Below are 19,860 nucleotides of genomic sequence, written 5' to 3'. Positions count from 1 at the left end.
AGGCGTCCAAGAGGAGTTATTTCCACTCCAGTGATCAGAACATTTGGAAGAGGTGGAAGGTACTATGGCAGAGGCTATAAAAACCAGGGTGCGATTCAGGTAATAACACAACATAGTGCTAGTGCCGGTTCACTCCTGAGTGCCTGGTCGTCCCAGGCCAGTGTTTCAGTGCCTGTGTCCAGACAGGAGGGGTGTCGGAATGTTTCTGTAGCTATTGAGCTAACACAATAGCGGCACATGGTGCTTACCAAATGTACATTCCCTCAGACCCAGATCATTTTATCATCATTTGTGGTAAAGAGAGCATGATCTCGTGTTCACATGCTGTACATAGGAATTTAGCTGAGAATAATCCAGGAGCTATTAATGCTGTTTATATTACAAAACATTATGTAGGTAAATCACATTTAGGATTTAAAAGAAAATTGTGACTTTAAATCCTGGAACAGTGCATCTTTTTCTCCTCCTGGACCATCTTGACTAGCTCTTCCCTGAAAGGATCAGCTCATGAGAAAATAAAGTCACATCTGTCTTCATGAAAGAGCTAGAACTGCCGCTTTGGATATTCCATTTTAGGACTTGGATTCTGATGAACTTCCCTTGAGAACAATCTTTTAAAAACACCAATCAGCCCTAACAATGTATTATGTTGTCTCATTTACTGAATTATGGCGCTTAGTCAAAGTACACAGTTTTTTCCCATAGCATCCTTGTAAACATTAAGAGGAGTACACTCTTGTGACTCATTTATTAATAACCCATATTTGGAAACTTACTTGGCCAAGAGAAAATAAAACTTCTGCCTTTGCCATCTTGGTAGCTTCTGTTTTGATGAAATACATCAAGCAAGTCAAGTGCAGAGGCAGTCTCTTTCCTGAAAGCAGGCCCAGGCAGCCCCTCTTTGTAGCACAGCATCCAGCAAGGGGGAGGTACTCAGCTCGTTCTGGCTCTCCTGGAGCCCCACCCTGACCTTCCTCAGCCTTCACCAAAATGCCCTTTTGAGCTAGAGGCACTCTCGGCCTCTCGACTGGTTTACAAGAGGGAGGAGAACTTCATTCTTACTGGTTCTCCAGAGCTCGTCCTATAAAAATGCCTCTGGTTGTATGTTATGGTCATACATGGTGGATACAGGGGCCTTTCCTAAGCTGGTAGTGGGGCATATGTGTCCCTATGTTGCTTAAGCACTTTTATTTTTATTTTACTATAAAACCAAGATACCAAAAACCACAGAGACACACAAATATAGCTTCATCAGTTATAAGTCAAATGGCCATGTAGCCATCACCTATGTGATGAATAGCATTTTCCCAGCCATATCAAGAGCCCCTCACGGGCCCAATCCCAACACTAACCCCCTGCCTCCCTCTGCACAAAATAACTACAACCCTGGAGTTTTACACTCAGTTATTTCTCCCTTGTCTCTTTCTGGTTTTATCACTCACGTGTGCATTCCTAGACACTGATGTTGAATTGTGTTCATTTTCTTATAGTTTGCTATGTCTTCTAAGTCTCTCTGAATCAGCAGGCTTCCCTCCCGCACTTTCTTTTCCTTCATTTATCTATTGAAGGACAACCCAGGTTATTTCACCTACAGACTTCTGGCTTTTGCCGAGTGCACACTCATACTCATGGTGCTGTTTCCCATGCAGCTCTGACCTTTCTTGCCCGCTGGTAGCTGGGTCTGGATGGTGCATCGGACTTCGGTTTGTCCCTGTGGCAAGACTGTAGTGTGTGCTTTCATGTCTGCTTATCTGTTTTTATGTTAGGACCTGTTAATCTGTTCATATACTGCAGATTGCAAAATGAAGATATTCTCATTCGGTCATTTCTTTTTCTTGATTTATTGGGGTATTTTTATAAAAAGATGCTTCCCATTGCTTTCTGTTTTGGGTGCCTGAGTATTACAGCCCTTACAGGAACTAGGTCAACACATGGTTTTTTGTAGCTCACCTCACCCATCCTTGGCCACTGGGCCCTTTGCCGTGACCTCTGGTCTTCAGTAGCTTCCTGTCTGGTGTATCACCCAGCCCAGCAGACCAGTGACAGTCGTTTCTCTTAGTTTCTCAGTTTCTTTAGTGAGAAATGGCATTTCAAGTAGGAGCACCGATGGACCCTGGCTGCCGTAGGGTCAGTTATTGTTCCTAGTGTTCTGTGTACATAGACACACAGAGTCCTGTTTCTTTTTATATGTAAACACACACACAACCGATGTGCCTTTTTATTGTATTTTTTAAAGGTATGATTCTCATGAATTCACACTGATGTTTCCAGTTCAAACTGAGGACTATAGGCTTTTATTTAGTCTCATTTCTGTTACATCTCTATTTTCTTTCTTCTACACCAAATCACCATTTCTAGGCTTTTCCTATGAACAGAGCTAGAGGGAAAAGGTGTACACATGCACACTCACATATACTATGCACACACAAACATATATACATGTAATCTGCTGCTTTTTTCCTCCCTAATTAAACTGACTCTTCTAATTCAAATTTAGGATTTTAGGAATTTGACTTAACCTTTACTGTTTATATCAGTATGTCTTTTCTTCCCTTCTGAGAATCTTGGTTCCTAAGAACCCAGAGGATGATTAAATTAGAACATCCCGTAACTCATTATTTACTTCATCCCACATTGCATACACAGTCTGCTAGGAATAGCTAATTCTTCCATCACCAGCACAGTCACTGGGAACAATTAAAAGAAAATGTTGGTATATGCTTCCCCCATTTTCCCCTGTCATCCTCACAGTTTTGAAAAACAGCTTTGCTACTATTGTCTGCATTGTCCAAAGTATACTCCTTTCAGCCACATTTGTCCAGGGTTTGTAGATAACTGTGTCCCGTGCCCCACCAGCCTTGAGTCTGCTGGTCCATTTTGTCCCTCTAAGGCTCTTTCTTTAGTGGGTTCCTAGGGAAGACTTAGGAAAACAGTGTTTAATTTGAAAACAGTTTATTTTCCTAGCAATTAGAAATATTGGTTCACATCTTCTCAAGTGACTTATACATTATTTGATTTTCTTCTGTTATAAAGCTTTGCTGTTAAAGACTAATAATAATTGAATTGTCTTTCCCTTTGAAGTCATTTGCTGTTTTGGCTAAATGCCTAAATTGTTTTCGTTTTTCCATCAAAGTTTAGTGACATGCCCTGCTGCTGGTCATTCTTGGTCAATGCACTCAGTATGCAATGCTTTCTTTCCAAATGCAAGTTCAAATTTGTTTATGTCAGAAAATTTTCTTGAATTACTAGTTTTTCATTTCAGTTCTTTTGCTTTACTTTGTTTTCATCTCTGGTGCTCCTGTCGTCCTAGACCTTCTGTGTCTGTCTTCGGTGTTTGGCATACTCTTGATTCCTTTTCGTCTCTTCCTTTCTTTTTTGAGATGTAACTCATATACGATACAATTCACCTGTTTAAAGTGTACAATTCAGTCTCTTCCTAAGGTCATATGCAATCACCGTTAATTCCAGAACATTCATCACCCCAAAAGAAACCCCTTATTCATGAGCAGTCATACACCCCACCCCCATAGTCTCTGGTGGATCTGCTTTCTGTCTGGAGTTGCTCTCCGTACATTGCATGTAAATGCACACGTTGTGCCCCATACCAGGACTTCATTCTGTATTACTGCTGAGTGATGCTTCATTATATAGATGCACTACATTTTGTTTACTTGTTCATCAGCTGATGGACATTTAGATTGTTTCCACTTTTTGACTATTATGAATAATGCTGCTATGAACATATATGTACAAGTTTGGGTTCCCCCCCCCGGTTTTATTGAGATGTAATTGACACATAATATTATATTAAGTTTCATGTGTCCAGCATAATGATTCGATATTTGTCTTTATTGCAAAATAAGTCTAGTTAACATCCATCACCACACATAATTACAAATTTCTTCTTGCGATGAGAAATCTTTTAAGTGATGAGTATATCTTGTGATGAGTATATCTTTTAAGATATACTCTTTTAGCAACTTTCAAATATATGAGTACTGTTAACTATAAGAGTGTTGTTAACTACTGTTAACAACTTTCAAGTATATAAGAGTACTGTTAACTGTTAACTACACATTTTCACTTCTCTTCAGTATGCATGTAGGAGTGAATTTCTGGGTCATATGGTAACTCTGTGTTTAAGCATTTGAGGAACCGCAAAACTGTTTTCAAAATGGCTGCACCATTTTCCGTTCCTATCAGGAATGTATGAGGATTCCAATTCTCTACATGCATGTCAATACTTGCTACTATCTGTTGTTGAGTTTGGCCATCCTAGTGGGTATGAAATGGTGTCTCATTGTGGTTTTGATCTGCATTTCCCTTTCTTCATCTCTCTGATTTTAAAAATTTTGTTCTTTCACCTTCAGGTACTATGATGTTTATTTGGTGTTGTTTCTTCTAGTTTAGTGTTCATTTCTGGAATTATTTTTTCTTTATTTTAAATTCTTCCCAAAGTTTTTCGCCTCACTTTATGGCTTTTCCTGGTTTAATCTGTGCTCCTCTTCCTCATCCTGTCCTGTCACAGCCTGTTTTAAAATCAAAGGAAGCAGTCTTGGTCTTTTATTGACATGCCTTTCTGATGTATTTCATTGTCCTTAGGGATGTTGTTCCATCTTTTATTGCCATAATGCGTGGATTCCTTGGTACTTCCTGTTGCTCGTTTTTAAGTGAAAGTAGTATTCTTGCACCTTGAGAAGGACAGATGATGAAGGGCAGCTTGTTTCCTAAGAGTCTCTGGCCTTCCTTTCTCTGTTGTTGCCATCCTGATGGGGCCAGTGCTGATACGATATGTCAGTGGGACAGAGGAGGCAGTGCTGCCCCGTGCTTGTGGTGCATATAGTGGTGGAGGACCCCTTGCAGTGGCCTAGGCTTATGGGAAGAATTAGCTGTAGAGAGAGGGAGTGTCTGTTTCCAAGCAGGTACAGGCTGGCTTTCCTTCTTAGTCTTCCTGCATCCTTCATAACTATAGAGAGGTTCCCTAATAAGCAGGCGCCTCAGCACATTTCCTGTAGCAGGCACCCATGGGGGAACTGCTTAATCACCACTGGCAGTACTCTGCCACAAGTGTGTGTTTAGTCTGGCAAGTGGACTTTTCCTCGAGAGAGTGAGGGTTTTGAGATTTGAAAGCATGTACTTGAGGTCTTCAGTATTATTTTTCTCCGCTTCTTGGCCCTCCTATGTTTTTATATTAATTATGTTTCTCAAGGTTCCAAGAGAATGACAGTAGTATTGACTTCTAGAAAAGTTTACATGAGTGTTTCTGAACTATAGGATTGAAAACTAAAATGAGAAGACACTGTGTAAAACTGAGCCCAAATGGGGAACATGATTACCTGTGGTGTACAAGAGGGTGTCTCTAAAGCAAGGGTGATAGGTACCTCCAGTTCCACCCTGTATATAGACTACAGAGTGGATAGAGTATATAATAGAATGTTTAGAGTATAGAAAATTTAGATGATAGAATGGATAGCGTATAAAATAGAATGTAGAGAGTGGATAGATTATAGAGTGTATATAGACTGTAAAGTATAGAGAGTACAGTTGACCCTTGGACAATGCCGACTCTGCGCAGTTGAAAATCCATATATAACTTTTTTTTTTTTTTTTTGCGGTACGCGGGCCTCTCACTGCTGTGGCCTCTCCCGTTGCGGAGCACAGGCTCCGGACGCGCAGGCTCAGCGGCCATGGCTCACGGGCCCTGCCGCTCCGCGGCATGTGGGATCTTCCCGGACCGGGACACGAATCCGTGTCCCCTGCATCGGCAGGGGGACTCTCAACTACTGCACCACCAGGGAAGCCCCACATATAACTTTACAGTCAGCCCTCCTCCATATCCACAGTTCCACATCCGCAGATTCAACCACCTGTGGATCATGTAGTAATGTAGTATGTGTTTATTGGAAAAAAACCGCATAATGGCGGACTTGCGCAGTTCAAATCCATGTTGTTCAAGGGTCAACTGTATAAAGAATGTATAGAGTATATAATAGAATATATAGAGAAGAGAGTGCATAGAGTATATAATAGAATGTAGAGAGTATATAGAGTATACAACAGAATATGTAGAGTTTAGAGAATATAGATTATGGAGGATATAGAGTATGTAATAGAATGTATAGAGAGTATACACAGTATAAAATGCATAGGGTAGAGAGTACCTAACAATGAGAGATACAGCCATGCACTCGCTGTGTTCTGTTCTTAAATCTGCAGTGAGTGTCATCAGGCCTCAACTGGTGTCTCCTCTCACCCGCTGTTTATCAAAAACTGCCTTATCGCTTGCTGTGCTTCATTTTAAATAGGGCAAGCCTCCTTATGCTGCTTCAGCAGAAGAAGTGGCCAAAGAACTGAAGTCGAGATCCGGGGAATCTAAATCCTCCGCTGTGTCTTCAGACGGGTCCCTGGCTGAAAACGGAGCGGTGGCTGAGGAGAAGCCGGCTCCCCAGATGAATGGGAGCGCGGGCGACACCAGGGCCCCCAGCCACTCGGAAAGTGCCTTGAACAATGACTCTAAGACGTGCAATACAAATCCTCACTTAAATGCACTAAGTACAGACAGTGCTTGCCGTAGAGCTGATGCTCTGGAGGCAGCTGTCTTAAAGAAAGAAGAGTAAACTTATTTTTTATAGAGGGTGAAGGATGCTGGAAGGGTAAGGATTTAGGAATATCTGGAGAGAAAGAGAGCCTACAGTTATGTACATTTTTTCCTTTCCGTAAGAGAAAAATGAGGACTTTGGAAATTCGGATCCCTCTTTGATATCAGAGATTTAAACAACACATTTTTAGTTTTAACCAGTTGTAGTCAAAATGCTACAATAAAACAAAAAGAGAGAAAGAAAATGAAGAGCATTTGACTCCCACACTTAAAATGAAGTACACACAAAGTTTAAACTGGTTAATGACAAAAGCCTATAGCTGTGTTTCTTGAACTATAAAGAAAACAAATTTTGGCAGTCTTTAAGTATATATAGCTTAAAATATCATTTTTAGCATTTGGCACCATATGTATGCCATTATCTTTGATTTTGCATTACTGTTCACAAGAAAGCTTTGTCTAAGGCTTTGATTTTATGATTATGAAAGAAATTAGGCACAACCACAGTTTTTCTTTCTTACTTAAATTTCATCACTGTTGATGTGGTTCTTTTGTGTTAAAAAAAAAAAGTGCAACTATCAAAACTAAAAAAACTATAGAGTAATATTGCCGTTCTGCTGATTTTAAATATACAGTACATCATACATACTTTACAAGCAAGTTAAATGGAGATAAAGTTGAAATCATAGAAGATGCAAATGACCTTTCAAAATCAACACACTGTGTTCTGAAACTTTTCGTGACTTAATACCATGCATCTGTGATCAATGAACTATGTGGTTTTGAATCGGACGTAGACCATTAGTGCTACTACTTGAGCTAAACTTCTGCATGGTTCATAATTTTTAAAGTGTGTAGTTAATATTATGCATGTTATTGTCCTTTCTTCCATTCTTACCAGTATGTGCCCATTTGCAAAACAAAAATGCTAATAATCAGTAATAGTCCTATAAAAGATGTTAACTCTGTTTAGTCATTGACTGATCTTGCTCTAACCTTAAAATTTTGTGATTATTGACCTCTGTTGCATTTATTCTAAAACCCCCCAAATTATCTAGCTGTTTCGAATATCAACATTACCCTGGTGTATTCACTGCTGTATGCATTATTGTTCTTTGTTGCTGTTTTATGCCTTCATATTAGCAAAATATGAAATTCTGTGAAAAACAAAAAAAATCCCTTTGATCTTTAAAAAAAAAAAACAAAAAAAAACAACCCCCCCTTCTGTAGCAGGAAACAAATTGCTTGTTCTTGAGAACTTTCCCATCAAGAATTTAGTAGAAGCAGGTATACTTATATCATTTTGATGTTTTTGTTAATGTTTCCAAACAATGTACTTTGAAATCAGAATCACTTCTTATTCGTTTTCATATAATTCTCCTGATGCTCTTCATCACACATTAGTGATCAGAAATGAGATGTAATTCCCCAATCCCTGCCCGCAAGACCTGAGTAGGATCTTACTGTAAGTTGAAGGGAGTTTTGCCCTAACTCATGGATTGTGCAAGAATGAACTGCTGTTGGGTTTGACTGATTGTAGATGGGTTGTGGTGTGGTGTATCTGAAGGCTATTGAATGCAACTTACAATGCTTAATAAAAATCTTTATTCTTTTAGTATAAAGATGGTACGGCTTTTAAATTCCTTGTAAAAACATACATTTTACTAAGGTTTAATTCAAATTGAGACAGCTACTGAAGAGCTTAGTCAAATAACCAAAATTTAGAAATATTTTGCCCATTGCAGGTAATTCTAGGTTTCTAGCTCTAAAGAAACATATGTGGTCAAAACGCAAGTTATGCTGATGTCTGAATTTCATAGTTACAAAAAAGACATTCTCTAATAGAGCAGGCTTAGAAATAGAAATTTAATTAAAAAAAAAAAAGCCCAAGGAAGAAATACATTTGATCTTGATTAAACCACTTTTTGTTTTTTACAAGATCCATACAGTATTCAGCTTTGTTTCATTTTTACTTAATGTCCTTTTTTGTTCTAGTATCTACCGCATTATATTTAGTTGTCATGTCTCCTTAGTCTCTTCGTTCTGACAGTTTCTCAGACTTTCCTTGTTTTTGGTGATCTTGTGACAGCCTTGAGGAGTAGTCAGATATTTTGTTGAATGTCTTGTAACTGTGATTCGTCTGATTTTTTTTTTTTTTCATGAGTGGACTGGGGTTAGGCTACATAAAATTAACATGCCTTATCACCATTGATAGCGACTTGATCATCTGGCTGAGTTAGTGTTGGTCAGGTCTCTTCACTGTTAAGGTTGCCGGCTCCTACTCCTTTCCATACTGTGCTCTTTGATAGAGCCACCATGTGGCTCACGAGTGACTCACGAGTGGGGAGTCATGCTTGAGTTAGCTAGTAAATTATTTGGAATTCTTGTGCGTGGCAAATTTGTCTCTTCTCCGCCATTTCCCCTATGTTTTTACATCATTGAGTTCTGAGTGCTTAGCACAGGACAGGGGTGAACGGTAGGCATTTAATACACTTTGGTCCTTTTTTTGTGAACATCCACTGTAAATCTCTCACGTTCTAATAACACCTTCAATGATGATACTAAAACAGGACGTGCTTTTTTAGAAGCACTGTTCTAGGTGTTTTAGCTCAATTAATGCTCACAGCAATGCTATCAGGATGACAGTGTTATCACCACCGAAGGTTTTTAACTTATTGGAGGCCACACTGCTAGTGAGCGGTGGAGACAGGGTCTGAGTCCGTGCCCTTTGGAGCCCACGCTCAGAGCCTTTGAGGCGCCCTTTAGTCCATCATTCCCCTACGCATGGCCCGCCCAGCTCCTCCGGAACCGCTTCTCCGGGAGGTGCGGGGAGGTGGGGCTGTGTCCCCGCCTCCGCGGGGTGGGCAGGAGGGGAGTGGCCACACGGGAGAGACGGGGGCGGAGGGGGCGGTGTCAGAAGACGTAGTATCAAAGATGCTGGGACTGCGGGCGCGCGCTCTCGGCCGGGGTCGGAGAGGGGAGGGCCGCCGCAAGGCCCCGCCCGCCCGGCCTCCTAGTCAGAGGAAGACGCGCCCGGGATGCGCGCTTCCGGCCTTGCGTGGGGGGGGGTGGGGCCATGCGTAGGGCGGGGCAGGGCGGGGCCTTGAGGAGGGCAGGCCCGTTCCTCCGTGCGCTGACGCTGCGCGCGCACCTTTTTCCTCCTATTTGTGAGTCCTGCGTTCCGCTGCATCCCAGCGCTGCTACCCAGGCTAGGCGCGAGGCGACCGCGGGAGGTCGGCGGTGGCCGGTTCGGTGTCCACACTGCCGACACCTGGGGCCGAATTCCGCGCGCAGAGAGCTGACCGGATCCTCGGGGACCGCGAGAGCTAGGCCGGGTTCCCTACACGGTCACCAAGGTGCTGACATCGAAGATTTCAAAGCTAAAAAGAAGGAGCTAGAAGAAATTGTTCAGCCAGTTATTAGCGAACTATGGAAATGCAGGCCCTCCCCAAACTGGGGATGAAGAACCAGCAGACAAAGATGAGTTGTAGACATTGCTCTGCTAGTGCTGTAATACTGTAAATAACTGGACTCAGGAACTTTCCTTAGGAGAAAATTGAGAGAAAAGTCTCGAATGTGATTGGAATCTTCACCTTGGAGTGGAGTTGAAAATGCTGTCGCCCAAGTAGCTGTTTACTGCTTTTCATTAGCAGTTGCTCACGTGTCTTGGGGCGGGGGGCGAGGAGGAATTGGCTATCATCAAAAGTAGGTAAAAAATCTGGGTTAGGATATGTGTTCACCTTGAAAATGTTATATTTAACAATTGGGTCATGTGCATCTGCTGTAGGAACTCGTTTTCTACCATAAGTGATACCAATAAATGTTTGTTATTTACACTGGTCTTAGAAAAAGAAAAGAAAACCCTCCAGTTCCGGGGTTGGGCACCGGCACCTCATGTCCCTATAGCCTGGGAGCCACCTACGCCTCTGTGGGACCCACCACGGTTCCCGGTGCCCGGGACTGACGAGGCACTGTCCTGAGCTAGTCTGTTCCAAGCAAGCCCTGAGTGTTCTCCTGGTTCTGACAGGTGTGCAGACTCCAAATGCTGTTAACCCTCTACTCCTACAGGCTGTGGCTCTGGGATTTGGAGGAAATAAAGGAAGCACCCACACCTCTCCTCTCTGACACTTGTCTGGTCAATCGTGTTGGCCCCACCGTTCCTCAGGGACGTAGGTTCGAGCTCCTCTGCGTTTGTATCATGCTCTGGTCCACAGTACCAAGAGCCACGATGGCCCCCCCCAGTCCTTGCTTGCACTCATTTTGCGAGGCAGTGGGGTGCGGGGGGGGGCCTTCCGCTTTACAGAAACCTCAATTCCAGTGAGGACTCACCAGCACGTTTAATTTAGTGTCAATTGCAAACGCCTGTCAAGTTTCCTCCATTGGACTGTCTTTTCAGGGAGGGTTGTATTCTCAGTGCCACCGGCCCCTACCCCCAGATGCCAGCAGTGCCTCCCCATCATGACAACTGCATGATGCTGCCCTTCCCCTTCCCCACCCCCGCTCCTCTCTGGAGCAGGTCTTCCCCGCTGAAGAAGAACCCTGTGTTTTGGAGACGGGAGAGGGATGGAGGCACAGGCCTGGGCAGGAAGCAAAGGGAGGCCGAGCACACCACGCTTGCTTGGGGACAGGCTGGCCATCTCTCCCACGTCACTAGGATCACGGGGGATGGCCTGAGTGGCATCCAGAAATAGGTGAGGGACCAGCAGCTGTGCGTGGCACTCTGGGGCTCGGGACTGAATTCTGACCCCAGCGTTGCTCGTAGGACAATTCACATACTCTCCTGGGCTGATGGTTTCTTTTCCCTTTCTTCCTTTTTGAAAAATAGCTTCTACTGTTTTTTTTTCTGGTTTCAAAAGTAATATGTTTATTGTAGTAACTTTAAGAAATATAGGTAGACAAAAAGGAAAAGAAAAATCACTATACTGTTAATATTGTGAATATTCTTAATCACCATATTGTTAATATTTGGCCTCTATCTTTCATTTTTCTATGTAATATATAATTTTTTTGCAGAAAATAAACCATTATACATGTTCTATAACATTTTCTCCCCACCTACAAAATATTTTATGGCTCTTTCTCTCTACCATTTCATATTCTTCCATAGCCCCACGATTCCAAGGGTAGCTGCGCCATGAAGTACCTGCTTGCCCCGTGTGGCTGGACATGGCTTTATTTTGGCATCCCCCAGTATTGATGGAGCATCTGTGTTGGGTACTGCCCTAGGTCCTGAGGCTCAGAGGGCAGCAAGGGCCCTCCCTTCATGGGCATTTACAATTGGGGGCTAGGTGAAGTATACCTATGTACAAATAAGACTATTTCAGACAAGAAGATGAGGAAAATAAAACAGGGTGATGGTTGCGAGGCAGGGAGGGCCTCTGGGATGGGGGATGAGAAGGATAGTGGTCTGTGGAGAATGGGGTCAGGCTTGGGCCCGGGGTAGGAAGCAGTGGATGGAGAGAATTCATGAGTGAGAGGGAAAGCCAATGATGCAGGGTGAGGGTTCTGGGCATGCTGGTGGCCCTTCAGAGGTTGTGACCAGTCTCCAGGTGGTCACAGCCTGGGAGGCATGCACACCCTACAGGTGGTTAGCATTTCACCAGAAGGACTGCCTAAGGGTGGGATGTGAGGGTAGGTTGTCTTGGTCCTTGGTGCTGACCAGACCCTGACTCTTTGCTAGAATGACGCAGAAAATGGTTTTCTGGTTTTCATCTGCATTGCTTCGATTGCCAGCGAGGGTGATATATCCCTTCTTAGGTTGACTGTGCCCTCAGTTTACCATTTTCTAATTGACAGAGAACGTCTAATGCCCTGGCTCTTTCCTGATTCCAAAATCCCAGGCCAAGGCAAGAATGTTAAGAAATAATTCAGCAGTTGTACCCTCATCCATATGATTGCCTGCAAGGACAAAGAGTTTCCGACACCTCCCTCCTCGTCCTCCCTCTTGGCCTCAGAGGGAGCCTGTTGCTGCACTGGGTGCCTGTTCTTTCCCGATGTAGGTGTTCTCAGGAGTAGCTCTCTCTTCCAGGGAACTTATTCTACCCTCACATTTCCTGAGAATGACTAATTTATTACCCTCTTTTACTCCTTAATCCCCACTCAGTCAAGTGAACCTTGCAGAGGCCACTTTGCCTGGAGCCCTGTCTTTGCCCTGCCCATGTGGGCCTAGGCTGTTGAATGCTTGTCCTCTGCTCTTTGCTCTATTAGCTTCCCTAGCACAGACTGGGCCACAGATGACCCGAGGACCTGTAGACAGGGCCAAAGTAGCTCTGCACTAGATGCTTCACCCTGTGCTATGGGCTGGACTGTATCCCCTCCGCTTTCATATTTTGGAGCCCTGACCCCAGTCCTTCAGAGTAGGACCTTATTTGGAAATAGGGTTATTGCAGATGTAATTAGGTAGGTTAGGATGAGGTCCTGCTGGAGTGGGGTGGGCCCTAACCCAACAAATCTGGTGTCGCTATGAAAAGGGAAATTTCGACACAGAAACAGATACACGCAAAGGAACAAAATGGCCATGTGAAGACTGGACTGATGCTACCACAAGCCAAGAAGCTACCAGAAGCTGGAGAGAAGCCTGGAGCAGACCCTTCCCGGGGCCTTCAGCCTGGAGCAGACCCTTCCCGGGGCCTTCAGAGGGGGCATGACCTTGCTGGCACCTTTATCTTAGACTTCTGGCCCCTGGAACCCTGAGATGACATATTTCTGTGGTCCTAAGTCACCCAGTGTGGTACCTTGACATGGCAGCCGCAGGAAGCTGCTACGCTCTGCATGCTGCTGTCCTGTTAAGTGCAGACTGTACTCTGCCCAGGGGTCTCTGAAACCATGGTGGGTGGGCACCACCACCCCAGACCCTTAGCTGGGTGTGACTTAGCTCTGGCTGCATGTGTTTCTTTTTTCTTGACACCCAGAACAGTGACTGGAAATGGCCCAGGCAGACCTGAATGTGAACGGTTCTACCTGGAATGAACCTGCCTGGTAGCAAGAACTATGGCCCTGCCTCTCAGACAGATGGAGGCTGATTTCAGGCTGAGGGTCTCGTCCTCACTTGGTATCAACCCAGCGACCATGTTGGGTCCTATACAAGTGCTCCCAAACCCATGCATCTGGGAAGAAAGATCTTAGGTCTTCCCTGCTTAGAGAGATCCCTGGATCTCCATCGGTCCTTTTGTCCACCTGTTGGTCATCTGGGCCCAGTGGGGCTGGCGTTGTGCTTGTTGCTGAGGACTCAGCCATGAGCAGAATAGAGACCTCTCTGTGCTGTGTCACGTCACCTGAGTGGACAGTCATGTGGAAATGCAACGAGAAAAAATAAACCCATGTGAAAATGCAACAGCAATGATAATATGCTCTATGAAGGAAAATGCAGAGGAAAGGAGGAACTTACTATGGTGGAGGAAGGTGTCAGGGAATCCTCTGATGAATGACCTGGAAGCCAGGTGGGAATTACCCAGGCAGAGTTTGAGCTGCATCAGGGTGGGTACCCTGGTTGGCCTTAGCCTGCCGTGTCTGGCAGGCACTGGCACCCATAGCAGACCTAGCCAGACCACATCGCGCCACACCCCCTCGTGGCATTTGTGCATGTCTATCCCTGCAGACCTGAGTGACCCCAGTGTGGGCTATAGGAGGGCCACCCTGGTCCCAGTTTGACCAGAATAGCCTTGTTTGCCCCTGTTCTGGTGTTTTATTAATAGCACCCTTTTGGATAATAAATTATATGGTCATCCAGCTGAGTGAGTTTGGTCCACAAACTCACTGCTTCCAAACATCACAGGGCCATCCTAGAGATGGACAACAAGAAGGGCACACTTTCGTACCCATCAGAAAAACTCAGAAGGCTTTCAAAGTTCCTGTGGCTTACTGTTCATTTCAATTGGTTCTGGTTCTGATCACCATGGTCCAAGTAGCCCAAGAAGCTCTTAGAATTTTCTTTGCATTCATCAGATGGATTCATCTGATACAAAAGCACACATCCAACCTTGAATTGGTATGTCCTTTCTGACATCTCCCCGCAAGACAGTTATTAGTTTTCTGTCTCCTGCTCTGGCATATGAGCTCCTTGGAGGTAGGAATGGTGTATGCCTTGTTCACTGCTATAACATCTGCAGTAGTTGTGTGCCAACACATTGGATAACTAGATTAAATGAACAAATTCTTGGAAACATACAACTTGCCAAAACTGAATCATGAAGATATAGAACATCTCAATAGATCTATAACTATTTAGAAGATTGAATCAATAATCAAAAACCAAGAAAAGCCCAGGACCAGATAGCTGCACTGAATTCTACCACACATTTAAAGAAAAATTAACACCAATCCTTCTTAAACTCTTCCCAAAGACTGAAGAGGAGGGAATACTTCCTAATCCTTTCTATGAAGCCAGCATTACCCTGACAAAAGCCAGACAAAGATTCTACAAGAACAGAAAACTACAAAACAATATCCCTTATAAACATTGACGCAAAATCCTCAACAAAATACTAGGAAACCAAATTCAACAGCATATTAAAAGGATCATACACCCTAACCAAATGGGATTTATTTCTGGGATGCAAGGATAGTTCAACATCCTTAAAATCAAGAAAAAAAAAACAATCAATGTAATACAGACCACATTAACAGAATAAAGGGGAAAAATAATCATCTCAATTGATGCAGAAAAAGCATTTGACAAAATTCAACACTCTTTCATGATAAACAAACAAACAAAAAACTCTACAAACTAGGATAGAAAGAAACTTCTTCAGTGTAGTAAAGGCCATATATGAAAAGCCCAAACCAAACATCATATTCAATGGTGAAAGACTAAAAAAAGCTTTCCCCTTAAGATCAGGAACAAGAGAAAGATGCCCATTTCACCACTTCTATTCAGCGTGCTATTGGATGCTCTAGCCAGAGTAATTGGGCAAGAAAAATAAATTTAAAAAGCATTCAAATTAGAAAGGAAGAAGTAAAATTATTTCTGTTCATAGATAACATGATCTTATGTCATGTAAAATCATTAAGATTTGGGAACTCTAAAGATTCTACAAATAACTGTTAGAACTAAAAAACAAATTCAGCAAACGTGCAAGATACTGAATCAACATACAAAAATCAGTTTTGTTTCCATACACTAAGAGTGAACAATCCAAAAAGGAAATTAGGAACATAATTCCACATACAATAGCATCAAACAAACAAAATACCTAAGAATAAACTTAGCCAAGGAGACAAAATATCTGTACACTGAAAACTTATATAAAACATTGCTGAAAGCTATTAAAGAAGATACAAGTAAATAGGAAGACATCCCATGTTAATGGATCAGAAGGCTTACTGTTGTTAAGATATCAATATTACCCAAAGTGATCTACGGATTCAACACAATCCTTGTCAAAATTCCAATAGCTCTTTGTGCAGAAATGGAGAGGCCAATCCTCAGATTAATATGGAATTGTAAGGGGCCCAGAAGAGCAAAAACAATCTTGGAAAAGAAGAGCCAAGTTGGAGGTCTCACACTTCCTAATTTCAAAACTTACCACAAAGCTACAGTAATCAAAATAGCGTGGTGCTGGCATAAAGATACACAAAGAAACCAATGAAATACAATAGAGACCCCAGAAATAAACCCTTGGCCCATATGGTCAAATGACTTCTGACAAGGGTGCAATGACCATTCAGTGGGGAAAGGAGTGTCCTTTCAACAAATGGTGCTGGGAAAACTAGATAACCACCTACAAAAGAATTAATTTGGACCCTTACTTCACACTCTATACAAAAATTAATTGAAAATGGATCAAAGTCTTAAACTTAAGAACTAAAACTACAAAACTCTTAAATGAAAACATACAGTGGAAAGCTTCATGACACTGGATTTAGCAATGGTTTCTTAGATATGACATCAAATACACAGGCAACAAAGGGAAAAAACAGATGAATTGGGCTTTACCAACTCAAATAAAAAATGAGGAAAAGATGCAAAGACATTTCTCCAAAGAAGGTATATAAATAACCAATAAGCACATAAAAAGATGCTCAACATCACTAATCATTAGGGAAATGCAAATCAAGACCACAATGATCATGGAGTTTCAGTAGAACCAAATTGTTGCCATTAAAAACTATTATATTGGGCTTTCCTGGTGGCGCAGTGGTTGAGAGTCCGCCTGCCGATGCAGGGGATACGGGTTCGTGCCTCGGTCCGGGAAGATCCCACATGCCGTGGAGCGGCTGGGCCCGTAAGCCATGGCCGCTGAGCCTGCGCGTCCAGAGCCTGTGCTCCGCAATGGGAGAGGCCACAACAGTGAGAGGCCCGCGTACCGCAAAAAACAAAACAAAAAACTATTATATTGAACTATACATTGAGAAATCAATCAAAATAAAAATATTTACTTCAAAAAAACCCCACAATGAGATACCACTTCCCACACATTAGGATGGCTTTAAAAAAAATTAAAAAAAACAAACAAAAAACAAATCCCAAACCAGAAAATAATGTGTTGATGAAGATGTGGAGAAATTAAGACTCTTGTGCACTGTTGTTGGAAATGTAAAATGCTGTAGCTACTGTGGAAAACAGTATGGTGGTTCCTCAAAAAGTTAAAAATAGAATTACCATATGATTCAGCAATTTCACTTCTGGGTATACACACAAAAGAAGTGAAAGCAGGGACTTGAACAGACATTTGTATACCCATACTCATGGCCAAATGGTGGGGACAACCCAAGTGTCCATCAACAGTAAGCAGATAAACCAAATGTGGCATAGCCATATAATGAAGTATCATTCGTTCTTAAAAAGGAAGGAAATTCTGACACATACTATACCATGGATGAACCTTGAGGACATTCTGCTAAGTGAAATAAGCATCACAAAAGGACAAATACTGTATGATGCCACTTATGTGAGGTCCCTAGAGTAGTCAAATTCATAAAGACAAAAAGTAGAATGGTGGTTACCAGGAGCTGGAGGTAAGGGGTAATGGGGAGTTAGGGTCAGAATTTCAGTTTGGAAAGATGAAAATAGTTGTAGAGATGGATGATGGTGATGGCTGCACAATATTGTAAATGTACTTAATGCTACAGAGCTGTACATCGAATAACGGTTAAAATGGTAAACTTTATGCTGTGTATGTTACCACAATTTAAAAAAAACCCAAAAGCCCTGTACCTGCAATTCAGTACACTTTGTTGAGTAGTAGGTGAGTGAATAAATACACACTGGAAGATGCTGCTTTTCCACTGGGTAATAAGGTGAATAAAACACGTCTTGTCCTCAGATGCTCACTGCAGGGTATGCGGCACTGCAGTCATACTTCACCAGAGTGCCAGGGCGGAGGGGCAGCACATGGCCTTGTAGTTTGGAAGCCCACCCACCTTACCCCTACAGCATGCCAGGCTTCTTGGGGTGGGTGGTGAGGTCCTGATGCTGGCACAGACACATGGGTGCTGTGCCCTGGAGAATGAGGCAAACTTGGGGGACGGATGCTGAGGTAATGGGCAGACCACATGGAGGGGCCACTAAGCTTAGCGTGGCAGGGTGCTAAGGCCACCCCTATTCCTTTCTGGGTCCTTGCAAGTAATTTCCCTTCGCTCTCCTTCCTCGACTCACCCCTTCCAGGCCTCTGCTTCCAGGTCACCTCAGGAGCTCTCCGCCTCTGCCCAGCCCCACCCCCCCCCGTGCCAGTTTCCCCAGGGCACTGTGGTACCCAGCCCACTATATGTGTTGCTGTCTCCCTTTACTGCCATATGAGCTCCACAACACTTGGGGCTGCTGAGTGCTCCATGGCTACAACACTGCTCAGCACACAGCAGATGTTCAATATATGTTGACGTAAATGAATGAGAAAGAGGGAGGACATAGAGATAAGGCAGGCTTTCTGATGGGGGATAAGAGGGAACTCATTGGGAGAAACCAAAGAGAGGAAGAGTCTGGGACCCATACTGAGTCTTATTTTAGTCTGTAGCTGGCAGGCAGCCTTGGAAGAGCTTTGAGTAACAGGAAAGTATTTCAGTGGACACTTCCAGATGCAAGTGGACACAGCTGTAGACAGGGGAGTCCTGGAGGGCAAGGAGTAGAGGTGGGTGGTGCAGGGTGACCAGAGCCATCCCAGAGGTCAGCAGTGAAGAACTTGGGGGTCAAGGATGGGCTCCCATGCCTAGTGTATGTGCTCAGGGTGCCCTGGGAGGTGACAGAGGGGCGGCAGTGCAGGCTTAGGCCCTGGAGAAGTCTGGGTTCCTGGCTTGCTCCTTCCTCTCACTAGCCAGCTGACCTCCTCCATGACGCATTCAACTGCTTTGGGCCTCAGTTTTCACTTCTGAAAAATGGCACCAGTACTATACCTCTCTCTGATACCTGTTTATATACCTATCTCTAAAGTGGCAGCAGTAACACCTAAGGTGTCAATGTGAGTGCTGCGTATGTAATAATCACTACCCAGGGGGTATGCTGAGTGCTTTATAAGCAGCTGGGTGAGTTCTGGTCCATGTCTGAAGAACTAAGCACAGTGCACTGTACCTGGTAAGCATTTGACAAATGCTGGGTACCTACTATCATTATTTGTAAAATAGGAAATGGAAGTGGCAGAGATGAGGACTGCCCACAGTCAAGTTGGTCTCCAGAAGTTTCTGGCTTCGATGGATGATAAGTGGGGGGATGCGGACACTGCTAGTTTAAGTGCTTCTGTACTGCCATGGGGGACGGTAACTCAGCAGTGCCCAGGCCAGGCTCTTCGGGGCCTCCTTGCAGACTTTGATCTACAGGCTGAGTACTGTTTATCCGCACCAATTCACATTAGGGTGTTAATTGTGGACAATGCTTAATAGTCACTCCCTAAGACTCTGGAGGGGAGCGTGGCGGCTAGAATTCAGGTTGGAAGACCTTGTGTTCCAGATCCTGGGCAGCTCACCAATGTGTGAGAGGGTGAGGGAGGGAGATAATCCCTTTCTCCCCATTTCCCCCTTCAACATCTTCTTTTTCCCACTCTCACATTGTCCCTGAAGCTGAAACGCTGAAGCTGCGGTTGAGGGGTCACCTGTAGAGGGAAGGTGGCTGACAATGTGAAGGCAGATTTTGACTCAACAGGAGGGAGAGCTGCCTACAAGTGGAGCAAGTTGCCCTTAGCAGCTGTAGGTCTCGGCTGGGTACCTGTCAGGGATGCTTCTGTGAGGTGAGCTGGGCCAGGTTTCCTGCCCCAAGCCTGGAATTCTGTGCTTGTAGTGGCCAGCATCTCCTAGCACCATGCATATTTTGCTTAGGGAGGGTGGGGAAGACCGAC

At 43.7% G+C, this 19,860-nt stretch overlaps 1 protein-coding gene across 2 annotated transcripts in view; it reads left to right on the top strand.

Annotated features, from left to right (window-relative positions):
• Window positions 1-8,229, top strand: part of FAM120A (family with sequence similarity 120 member A) — a 104,914-nt gene extending 96,685 nt beyond the window's left edge. For both annotated transcript variants that reach the window (XM_060015031.1, XM_060015030.1), the window contains 2 exons: window positions 3-99; window positions 6,306-8,229. In XM_060015031.1, coding sequence (XP_059871014.1) covers window positions 3-99; window positions 6,306-6,617 — 409 coding nt within the window. In that variant the 3' untranslated portion in view covers window positions 6,618-8,229. The remainder of the gene's footprint in view (window positions 1-2; window positions 100-6,305) is intronic.
• Window positions 8,230-19,860: the final 11,631 nt, after the last annotated feature.

Source organism: Delphinus delphis, chromosome 6 (genome assembly GCF_949987515.2).
Source record: "Delphinus delphis chromosome 6, mDelDel1.2, whole genome shotgun sequence".
Classification (NCBI taxonomy): Eukaryota; Metazoa; Chordata; class Mammalia; order Artiodactyla; family Delphinidae; genus Delphinus; species Delphinus delphis.
Note: the sequence above shows the minus strand (reverse complement) of the source record. Positions and strands in the feature narration are given on the sequence as shown.